General features: G+C 36.1%; 1 protein-coding gene across 1 annotated transcript in view; it reads right to left on the bottom strand.

Moving 5' to 3' along the window:
- USP53 (ubiquitin specific peptidase 53) overlaps window positions 1-22,100 on the bottom strand; it is a 64,448-nt gene that overhangs the window by 11,632 nt on the left and 30,716 nt on the right. The window contains exons 7-14 of the mRNA XM_053572567.1: window positions 21,287-21,392; window positions 20,294-20,440; window positions 18,839-18,988; window positions 9,912-10,074; window positions 9,292-9,444; window positions 7,372-7,518; window positions 5,413-6,148; window positions 4,442-4,518 (exon numbers count right to left, since the gene is read on the bottom strand). Of these exons, the coding sequence (XP_053428542.1) occupies window positions 4,442-4,518; window positions 5,413-6,148; window positions 7,372-7,518; window positions 9,292-9,444; window positions 9,912-10,074; window positions 18,839-18,988; window positions 20,294-20,440; window positions 21,287-21,392 (1,679 nt within the window). The remainder of the gene's footprint in view (window positions 1-4,441; window positions 4,519-5,412; window positions 6,149-7,371; window positions 7,519-9,291; window positions 9,445-9,911; window positions 10,075-18,838; window positions 18,989-20,293; window positions 20,441-21,286; window positions 21,393-22,100) is intronic.

Raw genomic sequence — 22,100 nt, 5'->3', positions numbered from 1 at the left:
GTACCTTTCCAGCTGCTCCTCACCGTGCTTTCCTAAGGCTGCTCCTTCTCTCTAGCCTTACCTTACAGCTCTTCCTCAGAACACCTCGTGTTCCTTACTTTGTCTAGTTTTTGCCCTTCAATTTCCCATTTTCCCGCATGATCCTGTCCATGTCTATGGCATCTGATCCCCACAAATGCTGATGGTTACCAAATACATCTTTACTGAGTTCTCGACTTAGGTTCCTATGTGCCTAATACATCTTATTTATCTGGCAAGTAAACTCAACAAATTAAAAAATAAGCTTGGCATCCCTCTACAACCCCCAAATCTGTTCCTTCTTCTCATTTTGGTGTATCTAGTTATGTAAGACCCCACCCTACAAAGTTTCATTATCATTTGGCTTTTGTCTGTCCCTCTTGCCATCATCTTGTGAATTCCACGTGTGCACTCTAGCCTTCCATATACCAAACTATTTGATTCTTCAAATATGTGATGCTTCCTCCTGACTACGTGATTTTGAACATAGCATTTCTTCCCTCTTAAAGTAATTTAAGGTTTTTGCAATTCCTCGCATTAGAATTCCATTTTAAAAGGGGGGCTAACACATTCCAAGGGGCACTGAGGCAATTTCAACAATGTGCCCCGATAATAGCATCAGGCAGCATAGAGATGGATGTCTGCAGCAGAACCCATAATGGTATAGGTAGATGAACCTAATATCACATCTCTATTAATGAAAAAAAAAATCACTGAAATAACTATAATGGCATTATTAAACAGTTTGGTTCTTTATCATCAAACATACTTATATAGACTAATACTAAAATGATCTATGTACCAAATAAAATATGAAAATAAAAAATTTCTAAGGATCTTTAACTTTTTAAGTCTTTTAGATATTGACAGATAAATGATTCCATAGGTCAGTAACGTAAGTGTGCCTTCATTTTATACATGAGAAATACAAGAGACCCAAGAAAACCATACACAGTCACAAAATCAAACTATGTTGTGTCTTGTGGTGGGACGGAACCAAGCAAGGCAAGAAGGGTGGGGATTCCCACATCACTTTGCCCTGCATTTCAGCCCTCGACTGGAGGAGAGGACTATATACACACAGATACTACAGGTGCAGCATGAACGAAGTCTCAAGCCAAAGACTGGCTCGGAGAACAGTAGTAGGCTCTGAAGTTTAGTAAGTAAAAAATAATTTTAATATAATGTAATCTATTTTATTAAATAAAGAATGGGTTATGTAAAACCACAGGAAGATACTTATTTAAAAACAAAACAAAACAAGTGTTGACAAGGATATGCAGAAACCAGAACCCTGTGCATTCCTGGTGGGAATGTAACATGGAGCAGCTGCCATAAAAAATAGCATGGCAGGTTTGGCGCCTGTAGTTCAGTGAGTAGGGCGCCAGCCACATACACAGAAGGTGGCGGGTTGGAGCCCGGGCCAGGCCAGCTAGACAACAATAGCTACAACCAAAAAAATGGCCGGGCATTGTAGCGGGCACCTGTGGTCTCAGCTACTTGGGAGGCTGAGGCAACAGAATTTCTTGAGCCCAAGAGTTTAAGGTTGCTGTCAGCTGTAATGCCACAGCACTCTACCAAGGGCAACATGGTCAGACTCTGTCTCAAAAAAAGAAAAGAAAAAAATAGCATGGCAGTTCTTCAAAATATTAAGCATAGAACTATCGTAGGGTCCAGCAATTGTACTTTTAGGTATATACTCAGCAAATGAAGACAGGGACGGAAATAGATACTTGCACACCAATGTTCACAGCAGCATTATTCACAAGGACCGAAAGGCAGTAACAACCCAAATGTTCACTGACAGACAAATGGATAAACAAGACATGGTCTATCATACGATGGGATGTCACTGCATCTTAAAAAGGAGTAAGGTTCTGCTACATACTACAACAGGGACGAACCTATATGTCATTATGCTGAGTAAAATAACCTAGACACAAAAGAACAAATATTATACGATTCCACCCAAATGAGGTGCCAAGAATATTCAGATTCAGAGATGGTGGTTTCCAGAGGCTGGTGGGAGGGGAGACTGGTGAGTTGTTCTTTAATGAGTAGAGAATTTCAGTTTAAGAAGATAAACAATTTCTGGAGCTGGTTGGTGGTCATAGTTGTATGTGTAATAATGTGAATGTACTTAATGCCACTAAGCTACATAACTTAAAGATAGAATGATAAATTTTGTTATATATAATCACCACAATAAAAAAGACTTAAGTGCATCACACAGATACCCTTTCGTATTAATGGGAAAACCCACTGCAAAGCTTTTATAGCAATGTACTTTTGACCACCAAATCCCTGTGACCTTGTGTTTTTCTAACTGTCGGGAAGTAAGCATCATTTTGTAAAGAGCAATGAGTTGCAGTTATTGTTCAAGCTGACTGACTTCTGCTGTGATTTCTGGCCAACCCTTTACCATTTCCTGTAATATTTAGTTAGCAGACTTTTATCAGATTTTATCAGGCGAGACATTCTAATATGAGAAAGGAAAGTTATTTCCTTAATGTAAGTGTTTCCTTCTGATACTATGCCATTTGATGAAAATAAAATAATTTAACATTTAATCACATTTAATGTGTACAACCTAGAAAATACTCCACACAAAAGCCTTAAGAATGATAAAGACTAAAACATTAAAAATTGTGGTTCAGGGCTATTTTTATTATGAAAAATTATATCCCTTTTATTCTTCAGAATTCTAAAATTTGAAAACATTGCCTTTGATTGCAATATTAATAATCACCTTGCAAAGAAAAAGATCACGATCTCCTTGTTTAGAAATTGTGATCTACAGAATATTGGTCCTTCTAACCGATCCCACTACTTTTTAAAATCCATGTGAGATGTGAGATGTGAGAGACAGCCACACAAAGAGAACTAGTAAGTTTTTCTTTGAGATAAGAGTAAAGAAGACTGGTCCTGCTACTACATATAAGTTTATGAATAATGAGGAGGGAAAGATGTTCCTTGACCCTTCTTCCCCAAATCCTTCAGGTAGATACTATACACACACACACAGATGCTCCCCATAACAACCCTGAATCCTGTTTACATTTCTTCCTGTACACATCTAATTTTCTTTGCTTCTGGGCTGCTATATGTGGCTAACAAATCACCTATAATCCTTATACCTATAACCATTACAGTTATTGTTTCCAAACTGAACTTTTCCAGGGGCTGTTTATCAATCTTTCTATCTGTTCTTAACTTCTATGGTAGTCATTAAGGCTGCTCACACATACTTCGATTCACTTCCAGGCACCCATAAAATTGCACGTTTTTACCCTCATTGAAATTAGGCCTGGTTAGAAGACCTGCCTGGGCCAATGAGATTTAAGTGGAAGTGAATGTGTCACTATCAGTTTGAAGTTTTAAGAGTTTCCTGGTGATCCTCTAAATTGTACCTTCCTTTACCTCTGATCCTCACCCCTACCCCATGAACTTGAGGCCCTGAGTGATTCCTAAGACTCCAACACTGACCTCCACTGGACATGTACTGTGAGCAAGAGACAAACTTGGGTTAACACACTGAAATGTGTACAGTTATTACCATTGTGTAACCTAGAACCTAGCCCATCCTGACTGATACAGTTCCTCCCTTTCTCTTCCCAGGCTTTACAAGCCTTAAACGTAAACTCTCCCACCTTCTCTCCTCATTAGTCATAAACTTATCAGCAGTAACAGGACCATTCTTTTCTTCTTTACTCTTATCTCAAAGAAAAACTTACCGTTCTCTTTGTTTGCCTATTTCACATGTACATTATTTAAAAAGTGGTGGGGGTGGTCACAGAAGGACCAATATTCTAGAGATCAGTTTCTAAACAATGAAATCATAATCTTTTTCTTTGCAAATACAGATGTGTACCTTCTTTTAAATAAAAGTAAAGTATTAAGCTGCCATAGTTAGATAAATAGTCCTGCTTGCTTGAGTCCCAAATCACTGTTCCAGGGTCTCTAGTATAGAAGCTTAAAATGCAAGCTGCAACTGGGAAAAAACATGATTCAAAGATTTCTCCATCTAAGTAGAAAAGGTAAGTAATCTAATACTTTAATACCATAACACCAATGACATATCTGAAAGCACATTCAAAAAGGCTACAAACTTCAAATGCAGTGTTTACTTAAATAAAAAGTGAGATACAAGACCAATATTAACTTTGTGCCGCAAATGTGAAAAATTCAACATGCATAGACAAGTACCAAAAAATGATGACTTTCTTCATTCTACATGTATTTTATTAAAACATGATAAATTAACCTAAAAAGGAAATTGTTCATAGATATTTTTAAGTTATTTTAAAATAATTTTTATAGCCATCTATATGTGATTTCTCTCAGGTATATCACAACAGGAAGCAAAGTACTGACATTTATTCTTTCCCGCCATTCTTACAATATATTTAAATGAACTTTTTACCTTCTAAGTGGTTTTTGCTCTGAAGAGAGTTACAGTCCACACCTTCATGTTTCAGGTTGTTTGTCTTAATCTGGTCACTAGAAAATAAAACAAAACACACACCCACAGACTGTCTAAGTTATTCTAAGAAAAAGAAAGAAAACAATATTTGTTAAACAATTACTGTATGCTCTGTGCATACAGTGGGGGAATGTTGAATGTTATTATTTAATTTTCATATCACCACACTTATTATTTTAGTGGTGATCCTCATTTTACAATAGGAGAGTAAGGCTGCAAAAGTAAAATTAGTTTGCCCCACAATTAAAATCCAATGTCTATCTGGTTACAAAGTCCTGATCTTTCTACTTTCCTATCATACTCCTTTCTAAGAAGTGTTACAAAGTTATCCTGGCAAGTTAAAAATGTTCCCTCAAGTCTTTACTGAAACAGTTACTCTAACAAAACATAAGCATGTTTTAGAGGTTACACAGCAGTGTAAATGTAAATAGTAAATGTATTTGGAATTAAATGTAAATAGTAAAATGTATTTGGAATTAAACCCAAACTTGGTTGGTTGTCTGAATTCTTTTATATTTGCTAAAAAGAAAATGTCTCTTAACTGACAGTAGAAAATAGCCACAATTCTGAATTACAATAGATTGAAGAATTAAACAATCATCTTAATGACTAAGATGAAACCAACTTAAGTCCATGCTTTAAAACCTGTCCTACACATTGGTAGTTGACAATGATAACAACTGTGGTCATATGGTTCTATAGTTTCCAAATTTCCTAAAAATAAATGGTTGTTACTTTTGGAATTAATTATTAAAAACAGAAATCAGAAATATCAAACGAACTGCAGTATCCCAGCTTTCTGTATGTTAAGCTGTTTCCACTATATTTAACCCAAATTTTGAAAGTTACTTCAAATAATTAACAAGAAAGAATAGTGGGTGGAAAACTCATTTATTGAACTTATATATTACCTGAAGAATACTGTTTCTTTAACACCACTGATATCCACTGCTGTGCCATTTCCGTCAATCACAGGTGAGTCCAAATTAGCAGATCCATTACTGATATGATCACTGCTTTCGTATCCAGACTCAGTCCTTTGCATCTGCCAGTTATCAATGTAAACTTTACTGTCTGCGAGGCCTTTATTTTTCTCTGCCCCTTTTCCATTAGATTCAAGGGAACTTCTGCTTCCTATTTCCTGCTTTGTTTCATCTTCATAGATGGTCATTAAGCCTTTCTGCTTTGGATTCTCTTTTGGCCAATTATTAAAACTCTGATCTTTGCTACATTTAGGTTTGTTACTGATGTTTGATTTATGTCTTGGACTATGCTGTCTCTTTTCACTTTCACTAAAAATACTGTCAACATTTAATGTTTCTCTCATAGGTTTCCAACCTCGGTTCCGACTTTTACTGCTGCTATTACAGCTGCTTCCTTTATCCCTAGAATCTTGGCTGCCGTCTGTATCATATCCAGGGCCACTGTCACTCCTAACTTTGCCAGTTACTTTCTCTCCTGCAATAAGAACCTGGGATTTACTTGAACTTATTGGTGCAGAAGCTCGACTCTGGCAGGTAACTCGGTCATGTTTACATGGTCCTTTTCCTTGACTGTGATACAGATGTGGATTCCCATGTTGTCTAAAGCCGTTTGTGGCAGGAGGTGATCCAGACTGGAAATGTGAAAGATCTTCTTCAACCGATTCTTTAAAAAAGTAAAAAAAAAGAAACTCTTCTTTAGAGCCACTTGTCACAAGGCAAATAACCTTGTTTGAGAAGAAATTTTAAGCCGTTTTAAATTAAGTAATAATTATAAATAAATTACACCACATGCTATTTTGAGATTAAAAAATGTTTTCTCTATTTATGCTTAATAAAAGAAACAAAATTCTTAGAATGGGTACAGGTGAAACTTACTAAATGCAGAATACAGATGCCTACGTACAGTAACTAAGAAAATGCCATGAAGGCTACGTTGAACAGTTTGATGAAAATATTTCAGATTGTATATGAAACCCGCACATTGTACCCCTTGATTGCACTAATGTACACAGCTATGATTTAACAATAAAAAAAATAAATTAAAAAAAAGAAAAGAAACAAATTTGAAAAAATGATTTCTAGGATAGACTGTAAGATAACTGAAAGCAGTTTTTAAAAAAAATAAGTGCTCTATCTCACTTATAATCAACAAAAATCATAAAAATAAAATGCTTTCTACCTGTTTTATTGGTAAAGATTTAAATTTGTTTAATCAATTGCTGCTGAGAATGTAAAGAAACAGACATCCGTTCCCTGTTGGTGGGAGTGCTGCCCGATTCAGCCTTTCAGGAAGGCAACTGAGTCACATCAGTCAAAATTGAAATTAACATAACCTGACCCAGCAATTCCTCTGAAAGAATTTTACTCTATGGCTATATACAAAAAGACATACGAAGGTATATGTGAAAGGATGTCGCTGCAGCAAAAATCTTAAACCATTCTTTAAAGTCTATTAATATCAGTTAAATTATGCTATGTCCATAAAGAAAAGAGAATTAAACCATAGAAAGTAAAACATGCTTATATGAACTGTAAACTTTTAACAGTGAACAAGGGAAGGTCAGAAATTACTGGAAAAGAAGTACTTGTCACTTATTTTTATAATCTTCCTTATTATTTGTGCCATGTGAATAAATCACATCTATAAATAAAGTGAAAACATCAAAATACGAACACATGTATCCCAGGATACAGTTAAATAAGAGGAAGGAAAATTTACATTTTTAGATTTAGTACAGGTGTATTAAGAGATCATATGGGGAAATATATAAAATATAATATGTAAATACATGGAAATTATAATTATATTAAAGTTACAAAATTCAGTTTTAAAATAAGATTTTTAGTACCCCCCTTTTAAATGAATGCTATAAACTCTTAACTTACCGCTATGTCGGCCTAAATCTTTTCTTTGTCCCTTCTCTAAACCTTTCCTTTGTGAAGAAAGTAAGTTTTTCTGTTCAATAGCTTTTAGAGCACATTCTCTGGAAATGTCTTTTATCTTTTCCCTTTGATCGACATGACTTAATTTAACTGCAAAAGAAATCATTCTTATAATAATACAGATCATTTTTCAAATTGCTCAACAAAAATAAAAACTGAACTATATAAAAATTTTAAGACGTTACATATTAAACACAGAACATTAAGTATACAATAAGCTAATTTGTATGCGTAATTGAAAAAAAAAGCAATATGATTTTTACTGACACTGGAGATGCACGTTATCTTTTAAAACTTCAAAAGTTTCCTGTATGGCCCCTAAAGCAAACATAAAGGAGAAAAAAGAAACCTGCCATAAAAATAAGAAGAGCTCAAGGTAACGGAGTGCTCACTATTTGCCAGGTGTCTTACTCATTTAAATCTGAGGCAGGCACAACTACTTTCTCCATTTCAGGTAAGAAAACCGAGGCAGTGAGGAATTAGAAACATGCCCAAGTATAAATATAGAACTAGAATATGAACCCCAGTTGTCTGGTTCCAACACTTGTATTCTCAAACAGAGTGATTCTCAACCTGTGGGTCACAACCTCTTTGAGGGTCTCCTGCATATCAGATATTTACATTATGATTCATAACAGTAGCAAAATTACAGTTATGAAGTAGCAAGGAAAATAATTTTATGGTTGGGAGTCACCACAACATGAGGAACTGTTTTAAGGGTCACGGCATTAGGAAGGTTGAGAACCACCGATCAAACACATCCACATTGTTCCTGGGCTTACCAGTAGGTGCCTTTTGAAACACAAAAATGTCTTAAAAAATATCAACAATCCATGAGAGGAAAAAAATTAGTTTCATTAAGAATTTTTAAAATACAGTTTTTTCTGAATGATGATCATTAATTCTGGATCCTCCTACCCTTTGATTGAATGGGTTTCTTTTATCAACTGACATCATTTCATTAATATGTATTTAAATAAGCTGCTTATAAAATCATCCTGAGTATCTACGCAATTAAAATTTTCATTTTATTTATTTATTTTTTGAGACAGAGTCTCACTCTACAATCCAAGGTAGAGTGCCGTGACATCAACCTAGCTCACAGAACCACAAAATCCTGGGCTTAAGCAAATCTCCTGCCTCAGCCTCCTGAACAGCAGAGACTACAGGTGTGTGTTACAATGCTTGGCTTATTTTTCTATTTTTAGAAGAGACAGGGCCTCTCTCTTGCTCAGGGTAATCTCGAACTCCTGAGCTCAAGGGCTCCTCCACCTTGGACTCCCAGAGTGCTCGGATTACCGGTGTGAGCCACCATGCCAAGCCTTTTATGTATTTCTAAACCTCAACTACATACAGTACCATGATATCTCATTTTGGATCCAAGTCACAAAACTTGGCTTGTGAAAATTAAAGGCATGGAGGACAACAAAGAGAGAGAATTGAATAAAAATGAGCTTAAGAACAAACTACAACTACAGTAATTTTGAACTACTGTTGTATTCACTAGCAGTAAATTTAATTTTGGTATGTATGCCAAATTATTAACTCATGTTTTTCTTCTCTAAGTTGACGTTTAATGCCTTGAAGGAAAGACCACATCACAGCTTCCTTTGGTATCTGTCCAGATCGCCCCAAGCCTTCCAAGGCTCTGAGGACACGAAGAAACTCAAACAACTTGTCAAATCAAACAGGTCAGGTAAAACGACAGCCCTCACAGAAAAGCATAAACCAAAGACCAAATTTTGTTATCCTGTTATTTTCTCTTCCTGGCCAGTGAAAGCTAATTAAGCACCCTCCAGTAAGGGAGGAAAGAGAACACTAGCTTCTCTGGGACAAGGTAAAAATGACAACGCAGACACATACCCGGTCCTCTCCCGCCACTCGTCTGAGCATGGCTCCGGTTAAATGATGAAATAGTATTGGTTTGAAATTTCTGATTTTCTCTCTGTTTTGCCTGGTCACCAAATCCATTTTCTTTTGAATGATCTAACTTTAAAACTGTGGGCTTTTCACATCCTTAAAATGATAAACAAAAATGTATCATTCCCTTCCCATCAGCAGAAGAGATGTTTGAATAACTGTTTTCTCAGACATTTTTAACGGTTGACAAAATTACCTAAAAATTAGAGGACTGACATTGATTACGTATTTCTATTAATATATGCTGTCTAACGCATCCAAAAAATGGCCTGCTTTAGACTTTTCCAGTTTACTAAATTGCTTAAAATTTACTATTAGAAACAGAGCTACCAGCCAAGCAGCCTCTTTTCTGCTGCATGACCATAATGGCAGGTGGGTGGTATGTGAAGCTACTGATGAGGAAAGTTTCTTTTCTAAAGATTAAAAAAGAAAACTAAAACTTTCCTGAACTCCACTTCACTGAAACCTGAATTTGAAATTACCCTGAACACTCATTGCACATCCGGTAATATTCCTAATTATAATAGAAGATACTAAAAAATTAAAAAAAAAAAAAGAATTACCCATATTTTCTGCAACAGACTTGTAATGTGACCAGTTGACAACCTGCCTGAGTGCATCTTCAGTGGAAACTGCTGTGCCATCTGGGTTTGCGTAAAACAAAAGCAGTGGCTGAAAGTGGCATCGGATACACTTGGAGACAACATCTTTCCATCTAGTTCCAATCTTTCAAAAAACCACAATGCATTAAAAACAACTTGCAATCACTATGTTACAGGAAAAGACAGGACTCTGCATTAATTTGTATTTTTTAAAAATTTAAACATTCAGATTCTACTGGTTCGTGTCCACCATATTATATAATTAATGATATTTAGTAAATAGTCTAAATAAAAATCTTTTAAACATTATCACTTAAAAAAATTGATGGGAAAAGACTATAGACTTTATATAACAAGACTTAATCATCACATTTGAGAAGATTTCCACATACATGGAAATGTATTCCTGGCTTATGACAAAGATTTTACGGCAATTCAATTGAGAAATATAAAAGAGTCTGTTCAACAAGTTATGTTAGAAATAACTGGACAGCCATATGAGATAAATAACTTTAATCCTGTATCCTATAAAACACAAAAATCAACTCAGAATGGATCATACAAAAACTATAAAAGTTACGGAGGAAGGCAAAGATTTTTCAGATAGGGTACCACACAAATCACAGGAAAAAAAATGTAAAATGGACTTCATTGAAGTTAATTAATAATTTCTGCTCTTGGAAAAATGCCATTAAGAAACTGAAAAAAGCAACATACATCTAATAAAGGATTGGTATGCAGAACAAATTCTCACAACTTGTTAAAAAGAAGATAATATAATTAGAAATAAGTGGTAAAACATCTCAACAGACATTTCACCAAAAAAACACTGACTGCCCAATAAGTACATGCTCAAAAGATGCTCAGATCAGTCCCAATTGCAAGGAAAATGCAAATTAAAACCACAGTGAGATAATACACATCCACCAAATGAGCTAAAGTTAGGCTACCACCATGAAGCTCTGCTGAGAAGGTGGCACAAGAACTCACACACTGCCTGCAGGAAATGCAAACTGGAAATCAACTTGATAGTTTCTTATAAAGTTCAACATATACTTACACACAACCCAGAAATCCCACTGCTGGGTATTATCTAACAGCGATGGGAAAAAATATGGTCACACAAAGACTGTTCACACTTCGACACGTAAACAGATAAATAAACTGCTGCACAGCCATGAAATGGAACACCATGGAATATTATGCAGCCTTAAAGAAAGATGGAGCTGGAACATATTCTTCTTAGCAAAGTATCTCAAGAATGGTAGAAAAAGTATCCAATGTACTCAGCCCTACTATGAAACTAATTTATAGCTTTCATATGAAAGCTATAATCCAGTTATAACCTAAGAATATGGAGAAAGGAGAAAGGGAGGGTAGGGGAGGGGGGAAGATGGGTGGAGGGAGGGTAATTGGTGGACCACACCTATGGTGCATCTTACAAGGGTACATGTGAAACTTACTAAATGTAGAATTTAATTGCCTTAACGCAATAACTAAGAAAAACCCAGAAAGGCTATTTTAACCAGTGTGATAAAAATATTTCAAATTGTATATAAAAGCAGCGCATGGTACCCCATGATTGCATTAATGTACACCGCTATGATTTAATTAAAAAAAAAAAAAGAAAGAAAAAAGAATGAGGCACTGATACAGAAGACATGAATGAACATACTGTAGGAGGCCATTGTTATAGAACCGTAGACTGGGCAAGAGTCATCTATAGTGAGATCATTGATTCCCTAGGCCTCAGGCAGAGTGAGGGGACTGGCGGAAAAGGTGCATGACACAATTTTTCTGGGGTGACAAACATGTTCTGTATGCTCATTATGGTGTTGACACAGGTATATACATTCATCAACACTCAAACCGTATGCTTAGAACAGGTGCGTTTTTCTTTTTTGCAGTCATATGGGTCACGGGCAGTAAAATGGGTGCATTTTAATATTTGCAAATTATACGTCTATCAAGGTGATTTATAAAACAAAATCAACCAAATAAAAACCCATAAAACACTCAAAAATATCATTCTAGAATATTTTGGTAGAGAAAAGGCCTTTTAAAAAAATCCCCAGGAGCTTTTTCAGACTACATATTTTCAGCTATTTACTCTCCTCACCTGGGATTCTGAGGCAGGGGTCCTCAAACTATGGCCTGCGGGCCACATGCGGCGGCGTGAATTGTATTTGTTCCCATTTTGTTTTTTTTTACTTCAAAATAGGAGATAGATGCAGTGTGCATAGGAATTTGTTCATAGTTTTTTTTTAAACTATAGTCCTGCCCTCCAATGGTCTGAGGGACAGTGAACTGGCCCTGCGTTTAAAAAGTTTGAGGAACCCTGATTAATTTCAAAAAACAAACAGAAAACCTCCCAGAGGGATTTACACACCCAGTTCTTCCTCTAAATTTTGACAACTTAAAACTATATAGATGCAAAGAAGGAACTTCAAAATCATGCTACACACTGATTCATGATGGAACTTTTTTTTTTTTTTTTTGAGACAAGAGTCTCACTATGTTGCCCTTGGTAGAGTACTGTGGCGTCACAGGTCACAGCAACCTCAAACTCTTGGACTTAAGCGATTCTCTTGCCTCAGCCTCCCAAGTAGCTGGGACTATAGGTGCCCACCACAACACCCAGCTATTTTTTGTTGCAGTTATTGTTGTTTAGCTGGCTAGAGCTGGATTCGAACCCACCACCCTCGTGTATGCAGCTGGCACCATAATCACTGTGCTATGGGCACCAAGCCCAAGATGGAACTTCTTAATAAACTCCTGTACTTAGGTAATTCAAGCAAAGTATGGATTTCAGAATACAAATTCCAAATTTTTTCAACAGCTTTATTGAGATATATAATTATCCCCTTATAGTAAGTCAGTGAGTTTTGACAAATGTATACACTGATGTGATCTGAACCTCCAAGCCTTCCCTCGTATCCCTCTTTGTAGTCCCCCTGGAAATGACTGATCTACTTTCTATACCAGGGGTCCTCAAACTACAGCCTGTGGGCCACATGCGGCATGCCAAGGACATTATCTGGCCGCCGGGTGTTTTTGCTGCCGCTGCCTATCCTGCTTAGCAGCTGACTCGTCCCTGGCCCACAGTGCACACGTGTGGAATGTGAGCCAAACTCTCCGACTCCCCTGCATTTATATTCTGATTGCTATTCAGTTGTGTATGATGTTGTATGTTATGTGCTGTGTAAACCCCGGTTCACACTGTTGCGATCTCTGAGCAGTGCGAGTTCAGCCATATGCTTGTATGGCTGAACTCACATTAGATTCGGAAGAAAAAAGGCATACAGGCTTTCTTTTTTCCTGCAGTGGAATCTGATCGCATGGGTCTTCTCATGCGATCAGATTCCTGCACGAGTTCACAGATCGCAGTGTGGCTCACACGGGGTAGTATGAATTGGAAAGGTGGTGGAGGAACCCGCTCTGTAATTGCACAGGTTACCGTACCACACCAGTGTGAGCGTGAGGTAAAAGCAGAGTTCCACCAACATGGGCACTGGTGAGGCTGAAATGATGTGGACTGGCAAGGCTGCATTGATGGACACTGATCAGACTGCACTGATGGGCAGTGCAGTCTATATTTCTCTGTGTGGGCAAAGTTATTGCTGGTATATTGTTTTGTAGCACTATATATATATATATATATATATATTTTACTAACAGCAATTTGGAATCCCTAGGAAACAATGATATCAAGAAAGAGAAAAATTGAGTCAGAGTGTAGGATATTAAAAAAACAGTGGACTTATGATTTCTTTTTCATGCAGTACAAGGAAAGAGCTGTGTGTTTGATATGCCAGAATATAGTGTCTGTGTTCAAAGAATACAATTTGCGTCAACACTATCAAACTCAACATAAAGATAAATATGATTGTTTGGTCGGAGAAGTGAGAAAAGATAAAATATTAAAACTGAAAAATACATTGACAACTCAGCAAAATACTTTTGTGAAGCAGAAGCAGCTAAATATTTCATCACTGTGAGCAATTTTTCAAGTTGCCACGCTAATAGTGTGCACTGGCAGACCATTTGTGGAAGGAGAATTTGTTAAAAAATGCCTTCTTTCTGTTGCCAAAGAGATGTGTCCAGAGAAGGCCGATTTATTTAGCACAGCGAGTCTTTCAGGACCTATAATTACACGAAGAATTGAAGAAATGGGAGACAATTTGCATTAGCATTTGCGAAACTCCGCAACAAAACTTGCCTATTTTTCCTTAGCACTCAATGAAAGTAATGATGTTCATGATTCTGCATAACTTCTAATTTTTATTTGTGGGACGAATGACTATTTCGAAGTCACAGAAGAGCTTGCTGCACTGCAAAGCATCAAAGGAACATATACAGGAGAGGATATCTATGAAAAGGTTTGCCAAACTGTGAATGGTTTGGAGCTGGACTGGGCTAAACTAGCCTGTGTGACAACTGATGGTGCTCCTAGCATGGTGGGGTCTAAGAAAGGAGTAATTGCTCGCATTAACCAAGAGATGGACAAACATAACCATTCTCATCCAATAACAAGTGCTGTGTAGTAAATCACTGAAGTGGGACTCTGTTATGAAAATTGTGGTATCTTGTGTTAACTTCATTAGAGCTGATGTATTAAACCACAGACAATTTCAGGAATTTCTGTCTGAGCTAAATGTTGCCCAAGAAGATGTTCTGTACCACACACAAGTCCGTTGCCTGAGTTGAGGGAGAGTTTTGAAACATCTCTATGACTTATTTCCGCAGATTACAGCTTTTCTGCTTTCAAAAAACAAAGAGGTACCAGAGCTCAATGATGCAGAATGGAAATAGCATCTTGCCTTTCTGACAGATGTAACAGAGCTACTCAACAGTTTCAATGTGCAACTTCAAGGAAAGGGGAAGCTCATCTGTGATATGCAATCACATGTGAAACCATATGAAGTAAAATTAGGCCTCCTCATCAAACAAGTGAAGGAAGAAAATTTCTGCCATCTCCCCACAACTCAAAATCTGTTAGCGGAAAAAACATTGGTTGCATTTCCACACAAAACGTGTGGATTCACTGGAAAAGTTGCAAAAGGAGTTCCAATTTAGATTTAAAGAGCTTCATCTCCATGAACAGGACATACAGCTTTTCCGTAACCCATTTTCTATTGACATTGAAAATGTGGATACAATTTACCAAATGGAACTGGCTGAACTGCAGAATTGTGACTCTCTGAAAGATGCATTCAAGTCAAGCAGCCTTCCTAATTTCTATGCATCTCTCCCCTCTGAGACATATCCTAATCTCAGGAACCATGCACTCAAAATGGCAACCATCTTTGGTAGCACTTATGTCTGTGAACAGACGTTTTCCAGAATGAAACATCTGAAATCTCCAACCAGATCTAGACTAACGGATGCACACTTGCATCACTTGTTACGACTAGCAGTGACAAATATGGAACTGGACACTGACCATCTCATTAGCCAAAAGCAGGCCCATAGTTCCCATTGAAATACTGGAAGTTTGTCGATTTAACTTTACTTGTTCTTCATTTTAAATATTGTATTTGTTCCCATTTTGTTTTTTTACTTCAAAATAAGATATGTGCAGTGTGCATAGGAATTTGTTCATAGTTTTTGTTTTGTTTTTTTTTTAACTATAGTCCAGCCCTCCAATGGTCTGAGGGACAGTGAACTGGCCTCCTGCATAAAAAGTTTGAGGACCCCTGTTGTATACCTGTGTTTTTTCTTTTTTCAGAATTCCACATAAAGAGAATCATAGCATGTGGTCACTACGTCTTGGTTCTTTCACTTAGCGTGATGCTTCTGAGATGTGTCCACATTACTGCATGCATCGATAGTTCAATCCTGACTGCTAAGTAGTGCATTCCACGGTTTAGCTGTAACACAGTTTGTTTATCCATTCACCTGCTGCTGGACTGTTTGGGCTGTTATGAAGAAAACCACCGAGAATATTCAAGTACAAATTTTATGTGGTCACTAGAGTGGAACTGCCAGGTTTTTATGGTTAGATATATGTTTAAATTCATGAGAAACTGACAGACTATTTTCTACAGTGACTGTTCCATTTTATAGCTCCATTAGCCTCATGTGAGAGATCTAGCTGCTCCGTATCGTGGCCAACTCTTGGTATGGCCGGTGTTTTTTAACTTTGGCTATTATTATGGGTGAGTACCAGACCCTCATTGTGAATTAAATTTGTATTTCCCTTGTGGCTAACATAGAATATCATTTCAAAGGCCATTCACTGGCAAACTGTCAAACATTTTGGGCAATGTTTTATTGAGTTTATCTTTTTATTATTGAATTGTAAGAGCTCTTCAAATATTCTGGATAAAGGCATCATTAGATATATGTTTGACAAATATTTGCTCCCAGTCCATTATGGTTTGTCACTTCTTTCCCCTAATTGCATCTCTGAAGAACAAAAATTTCCAATTTTGATGGAATCTAAGTTATTGGTTATTCTTATGGTTCATAAAATTCTGTAATGTTATCTAAGAAATCTATATATAGAACTTCCACAGCTGACCACCCCCCTCTGCTGACCACCCCGTAAGTTGACCTAACTTCTGTAGAGCAGACTTACACCGTATGTACATATCAGGACAGCAGGCCTACTTCCCTATGTTGACAACCTCTGCATGTTGACCAGTTTGTTATAGTCTCCTGGGTGGTTAACTAACAGAGGTTCTATTGCGTATAAAAAGTGGTTTTAATACTCTTGTCTGATATTTCTCTATCATTTCTTATCTTTTTTTATTATTTTTTCTTCTGGTTATGAGTCTTCTTTTCCTCCTTTTTTACATATTTGGTATTTTTTAATTGAATGCCATTTTGAAATAGGACATTGAAATTTCATTCAATTTTCCAGTACTGGGTGGTAGAATTTTGTTTTATTCTTTGTTTAAAAGTAGGATAAGCCCGGTCTTCTCAAGACTTAATTTTAAGCTTTTCAATGTCAGGTCCAAAGCAACTTTCAATCTAGGAATAATTCAGTCTCATTATCAAGGCAATACTGTTCTGAGACTTCTAGCTGATGTCTATGTGTTACAACATCTCTCCACTCTTCATGTTAGGCACAGAAACTATTACTAACCCTGTATGGCTTTTGCAAATTGTTTTACCTTCTATTTTCCAGTGATTCTTCTCATCTCTCTCCACCACCCTGGCACTTGTGCAGAACCAACCCACATATGCACAGATCACTTTTCAGCCAAAGATTCAAGGGGACCCCTCTATCAACTTCCAGAACTTTCCTTCTGTGCAGCTTTCTTTCTGGTATTCTACTCGGTAAATTTTAATTATCGTGGCCTCCGTGAACTCCAATTTTGGTCTTTAAAACTCAGTGAGGCTACTGGCCCCAATGACAATTACAGCAACAACAACAACAAAAAAAAATGAATGCGATTTGATTAAATTAAAAGCTTCTGCACAGCCAAGGAAATAATCAACAGAGCAAATAGCTTGCAGAACAGAAGAAAATATCCACAAGCTACACATCTGAAAAAGGGCTCGTAATCAGAATCTACCAGAACTCCAGCAAATCAAGAAAAAAATAAACAATGCCATAAGAAGTAGGTAAAAGACACGAACAGAACCTTCTCAAGAAATAGACAAATGGTCCATAAACATACGAAAAAATGCTGTCATGAATAATCAGGGAAATGCAAATTAAAACCACAATGAGATATCACCTTACCCTAGTTAGAATGGCTTTTGTTAAGAAGTCCAAAAACAACATGCTGGCGTGGATGCAGAGAGAAAGGAACACTTATACATAGTTGATGAGAATGCAAATTAGCACAACCTCTATGGAAAACAGAATGGAGATTCTTTAAAGAACTAAAAGTAGACCTACCATCTGATCCACCAATCTCACGAGTGGGTATTTATGTACTCAAAGGAAAAGAAATTATTTTAACAAAAAGACACCTACACACGAATGTTTATTGCAGCAAAATTCACAAATGCAAAGATGTAAAATACGCCCTACTACTCCTCAGTTCATAAGTAGATTAACAAAATTTGGTATATGTATACCATGGAATACTACTTAGCCATAGAAAAGAACAAACCAATGCCTTTTGCAACAATTTGGATATAACTGGAGACCATCCTCCTATGTGAAGTACCTCAAGAATGGAAAAACAAGTACCACATATACTCCTCATTAAACTGCAACTAACCAATAAGCCTACAAGTGCACAGAGGAAAGTAAAATTCAGTGGAAATTAAGCAGTGAGGGAAATGAGGAGATGGGCAAAAACCTACCTAACGGGTACAATGAACACTGTCTGGGAGATGGGCACACTTACGGCCCTGACTCAAGCACTACAAAAGCAATCTGTATAATCAAAAATATTTGTATCCCCGTAATATTTTGAAATTAAAAAAGACAATCATGTTTTCATTACTGGTTATATAAAACTATTGTGAATCATCTACAAAGGAATACATACCATAACTATGCATCTGACAAGACCGACTGTCACGGACATAAGAATCCCCGACAATTACGTTTTTGTATACTAACATTCATTACTCAATTTTTTATCAGTATAAAAATAGGCTGGTTTCGGGCGGCGCCTGTGGCTCAAAGAGTAGGGCGCTGGCCCCATAGGCCGAGGGTGGTGGGTTCAAACCCAGCCCTGGCCAAAAAACTGCAAAATAAATAAATAAATAAAGTAAAAAATATATATATAATAGGCTGGTTTAAAAGTCAGCTTCAAAACAAATTTCAAGAATAAAAAGACATTTGAAATTAAAAATTTTATGATTATGCTCATTTATTATTTTACATAATATAATTTTGAATATCATTATTACATCATTTATTCCTAAAAAAATAAAAGCCTCAGCAATTAATTATTCCAGTTCGTGAAAGTAGCACTTACCTCTTTCACATTTGCATCATCGAAAAATACCCATTTGGAAGTCTTTGTATGAAAAGCAAAGGCACAATAATGTCGGCTGGTATAGCAGATCATACCAACAAGGTGAAGTTCACTATTTTTGGCATTTTCATCAGTAACTCTATAAAAAAGCTGTTTAAAAAATTAATAATATACATTTAATACTATATCTTTTTTAAACGTAAGAAATAATTTGATGAATTATGTATTTGATTCATTATAAAAAAATTTCTCATGTATATGCCCCAATCCAATAATATATTACTCAAGGTGCCACTAACATTGTGCTGTTTTTTTTTTATTTTGTTTGAGACAGCTACTCACTTTGTCACCCTTGTAGAGTGCAATGGCAACATAGCTCACAGCAACCTCAAACTCTGGGGCTCAAGTGATTCTCTTGTCTCAGCCTCCTGAGTAGCTGGGACTACAGGCACCCACCATAGTGCCTGGCTATTTTTTAGAGATAGGGTCTCGCAATTGCTCAAGCTGGTCTCGAACCTATGAGCTCAGGCAATCTACCTGCCTTGGCCTCCCAGAGTGCTAAGATTACAGGCATGAGCAACTGTGCCCGGCTAACAATGTATTAACAGAATTATTACTTTTTATTTGTCCACAAAAACTTTTAAGTCCAATAAAATGGATTGACTACAAATTAGTTCAATAATAATACAGCATCTAAATTCATGACTGACAATTAACATAGGTAAACTCCACATGGAGATAAATTACACATTGCTGGTAATTCTTCACTGAATCACATTATCTGAATATACATTAAACATATTACCTAAAAGATACTTAAAATTTTAATTGTAATATATGCTAATTCAAAATATATTAAGAAAGTAACAATGTCTTAAGAAAAAAACGAGCATATTAAGACATCACTGCTGACATGAAATTTTATATCATAAATTTTCTAGACTAATAATATTCATAATAATGATAATATATACCAGAAATGATCTATCATCATCGTTCTGAAGTAAAAGACAAAATGGGCATGAAATAGTTGAGTCTGTAACTGAAAGTCATTCCTAGTCTATGCAGGAAAAGCCATTCCAGTTACCCTGATTTGATTCCACTTATCTTTAAAAGTATATCTGAATATTATTTTCTTCAGAAAGAAATTTTGTCCTGAAAAACAAAACTAAGAGTATCATAGTGTACGAAGATGCCTGTCCAACCTTTTTTCTTTTCTGTGGCACACTGGAAGAATAAGAATTGTCTAGGGCTACACATTAAATACACAAAAGATAAGGGAAAGCTGATTAGCAAAAAAAAAAAAAAAAGGTCTGGGCATACTTTTCAGGATATCTGACACCACAGTTAAGGAAGAAAGGTCTCCTGAAATCTGCATGTGGCCCATGGGACCCCAAGTTGGACATCTCTGCAAGAAGGATTTAAAAATAAAAGAGAATAAAAAAGTTAAGATACCCCAGGAAGATAAAGGTGTGTTGCCAGATTCCGAACAACATCTTCAGTCAAGTCAGAATGCTCAGAGTCCCAGACTAAACCAACTGTGACAATCTCTGGGCAATTCATTAAAACACGGCGAATTTTTATTTTTTGGCCACAGTTACTCTACAAAAAAACACAAAAGGTAAGTTTTGAAATTATCAAAAACTATATAGCACAGGCAAAGCCTTATACAGTTTGTATTATATAATGACAATCTTAATACATTTGAAATTTGCTTCTTTAGTATACTAAAATTGACTTCTAGCAAGTTGTTTTAATTATCAATTAAATAAGTTTATTTTAAATCCAAGTATTCTTTGATATTTTTGTAAACCTGAAAACAAGAATTTAACTTAAAAAAAGCAGAAATAAAACCCCTGAAGTCATTAACAATATTAGATGAGAAAATATCATTTATCATGTTCATTTAAAAAAGGAAACTTTCCCATTAGTCAAATAATAAATTTCAGAACTTTGAAAAGATTCAATCAATAAATGCTACTTTAAACATTTCACAAAGTTAAGAGCTTTTAAAGAAATAGTACTAAGATAAATAGCTCACATAATATAAAGTTACCTAAAATAATATCATTTTTAATTCTTTATGAGAATTAATATTTACATGATAATTTCTTTGTTTCTTTCTTTTTTTTTTTTTTTAGAGACAGAGTCTCACTTTTTTTTGTTGCCCCTGGTAGAGTGCCATGGCATAATAGCTCACAGCAACCTCAAACTATTGAGCATAAGCAATTCTCTTGTCTCAGTCTCCCAAGCAGCTGGGACTATAGGTGCCTGACACAATACCCGGCTATTTTGAGAGATGGGGTCTTGCTCTGGCTCAGGCTGGTCTCAAACCTGTGAGCTCAGGCAATGCACCTGCCTCAGCCTCCCAGAGTGCATGATAATTTCTGAATACCTATTCCAAACTTACAAACAGAAGCATTCTTATATTCTACAAATTACACTTACAGGACATTTCCTATAGTCATCTGTTGTATTTGCTGCTTGTAGCAATTCTGCAAACATTTCAGGTTTAAAGCGTTCATGCCTTTCCACCATTCTTTCAACTTCATTGCTATAAAAAAAAGAAGCAGTCCTAAATCTGGCCTACGAACTTAAAACTTTAATAAATTACATATGAAAAATATTAAGTTGTCAATACAGATGTGTATCCCTTTTTCTGCCTAAAACATGACTGTATGTGAAAAACTTGGCACAAAGTACATTTCCATATGATGAAAAAAGTTTAGAATAAAATAACACAAAGTTATATTTTTGTTTGCAACTACGTGAAGGTAAGATGCTCTGTCTGGACGTATTTCTAAGGCAAATGTTTCTTTTATACTGTAACTTAATAAGGAAACTTGAGTTTAAACTCTGCCCTAACAAGAACAACATTGTAGGAAAGGCTCCCTCACAGGCCAAAAGTTGTGGAAGCGAAGTTATCAATTTCGGCTAGAAGACCCTTTGAGGATTATATGAAGAAATCCCAATCAAGTTATCTAAGCCAGACTTGTGCCTTTTCTTTCTATCACGAATGCTAATGATTCTGTCAGAGCCCAAGCTGGCCTTTTAATATAAGGCAGGACATTTGTGTCATTGTTGATTCAACTTCTCCAAGAGTCATATTTTTGCATATCAAGTTATTAAGTACCTTTAAATAACTATGCAAACATTTTCAAAAAGGAATGTAATGTAAAGCTAAAACACCCTACTTTATAGTCTAGATGTTCTGTTTCTACTTAACAGTAATGTAACTATCATAGAGCTGGATATATTTACA

This window comes from Nycticebus coucang, chromosome 1 (genome assembly GCF_027406575.1).
Source record: "Nycticebus coucang isolate mNycCou1 chromosome 1, mNycCou1.pri, whole genome shotgun sequence".
NCBI classification, from domain to species: Eukaryota; Metazoa; Chordata; class Mammalia; order Primates; family Lorisidae; genus Nycticebus; species Nycticebus coucang.
This window is presented reverse-complemented; position numbering and strand designations above follow the sequence as displayed.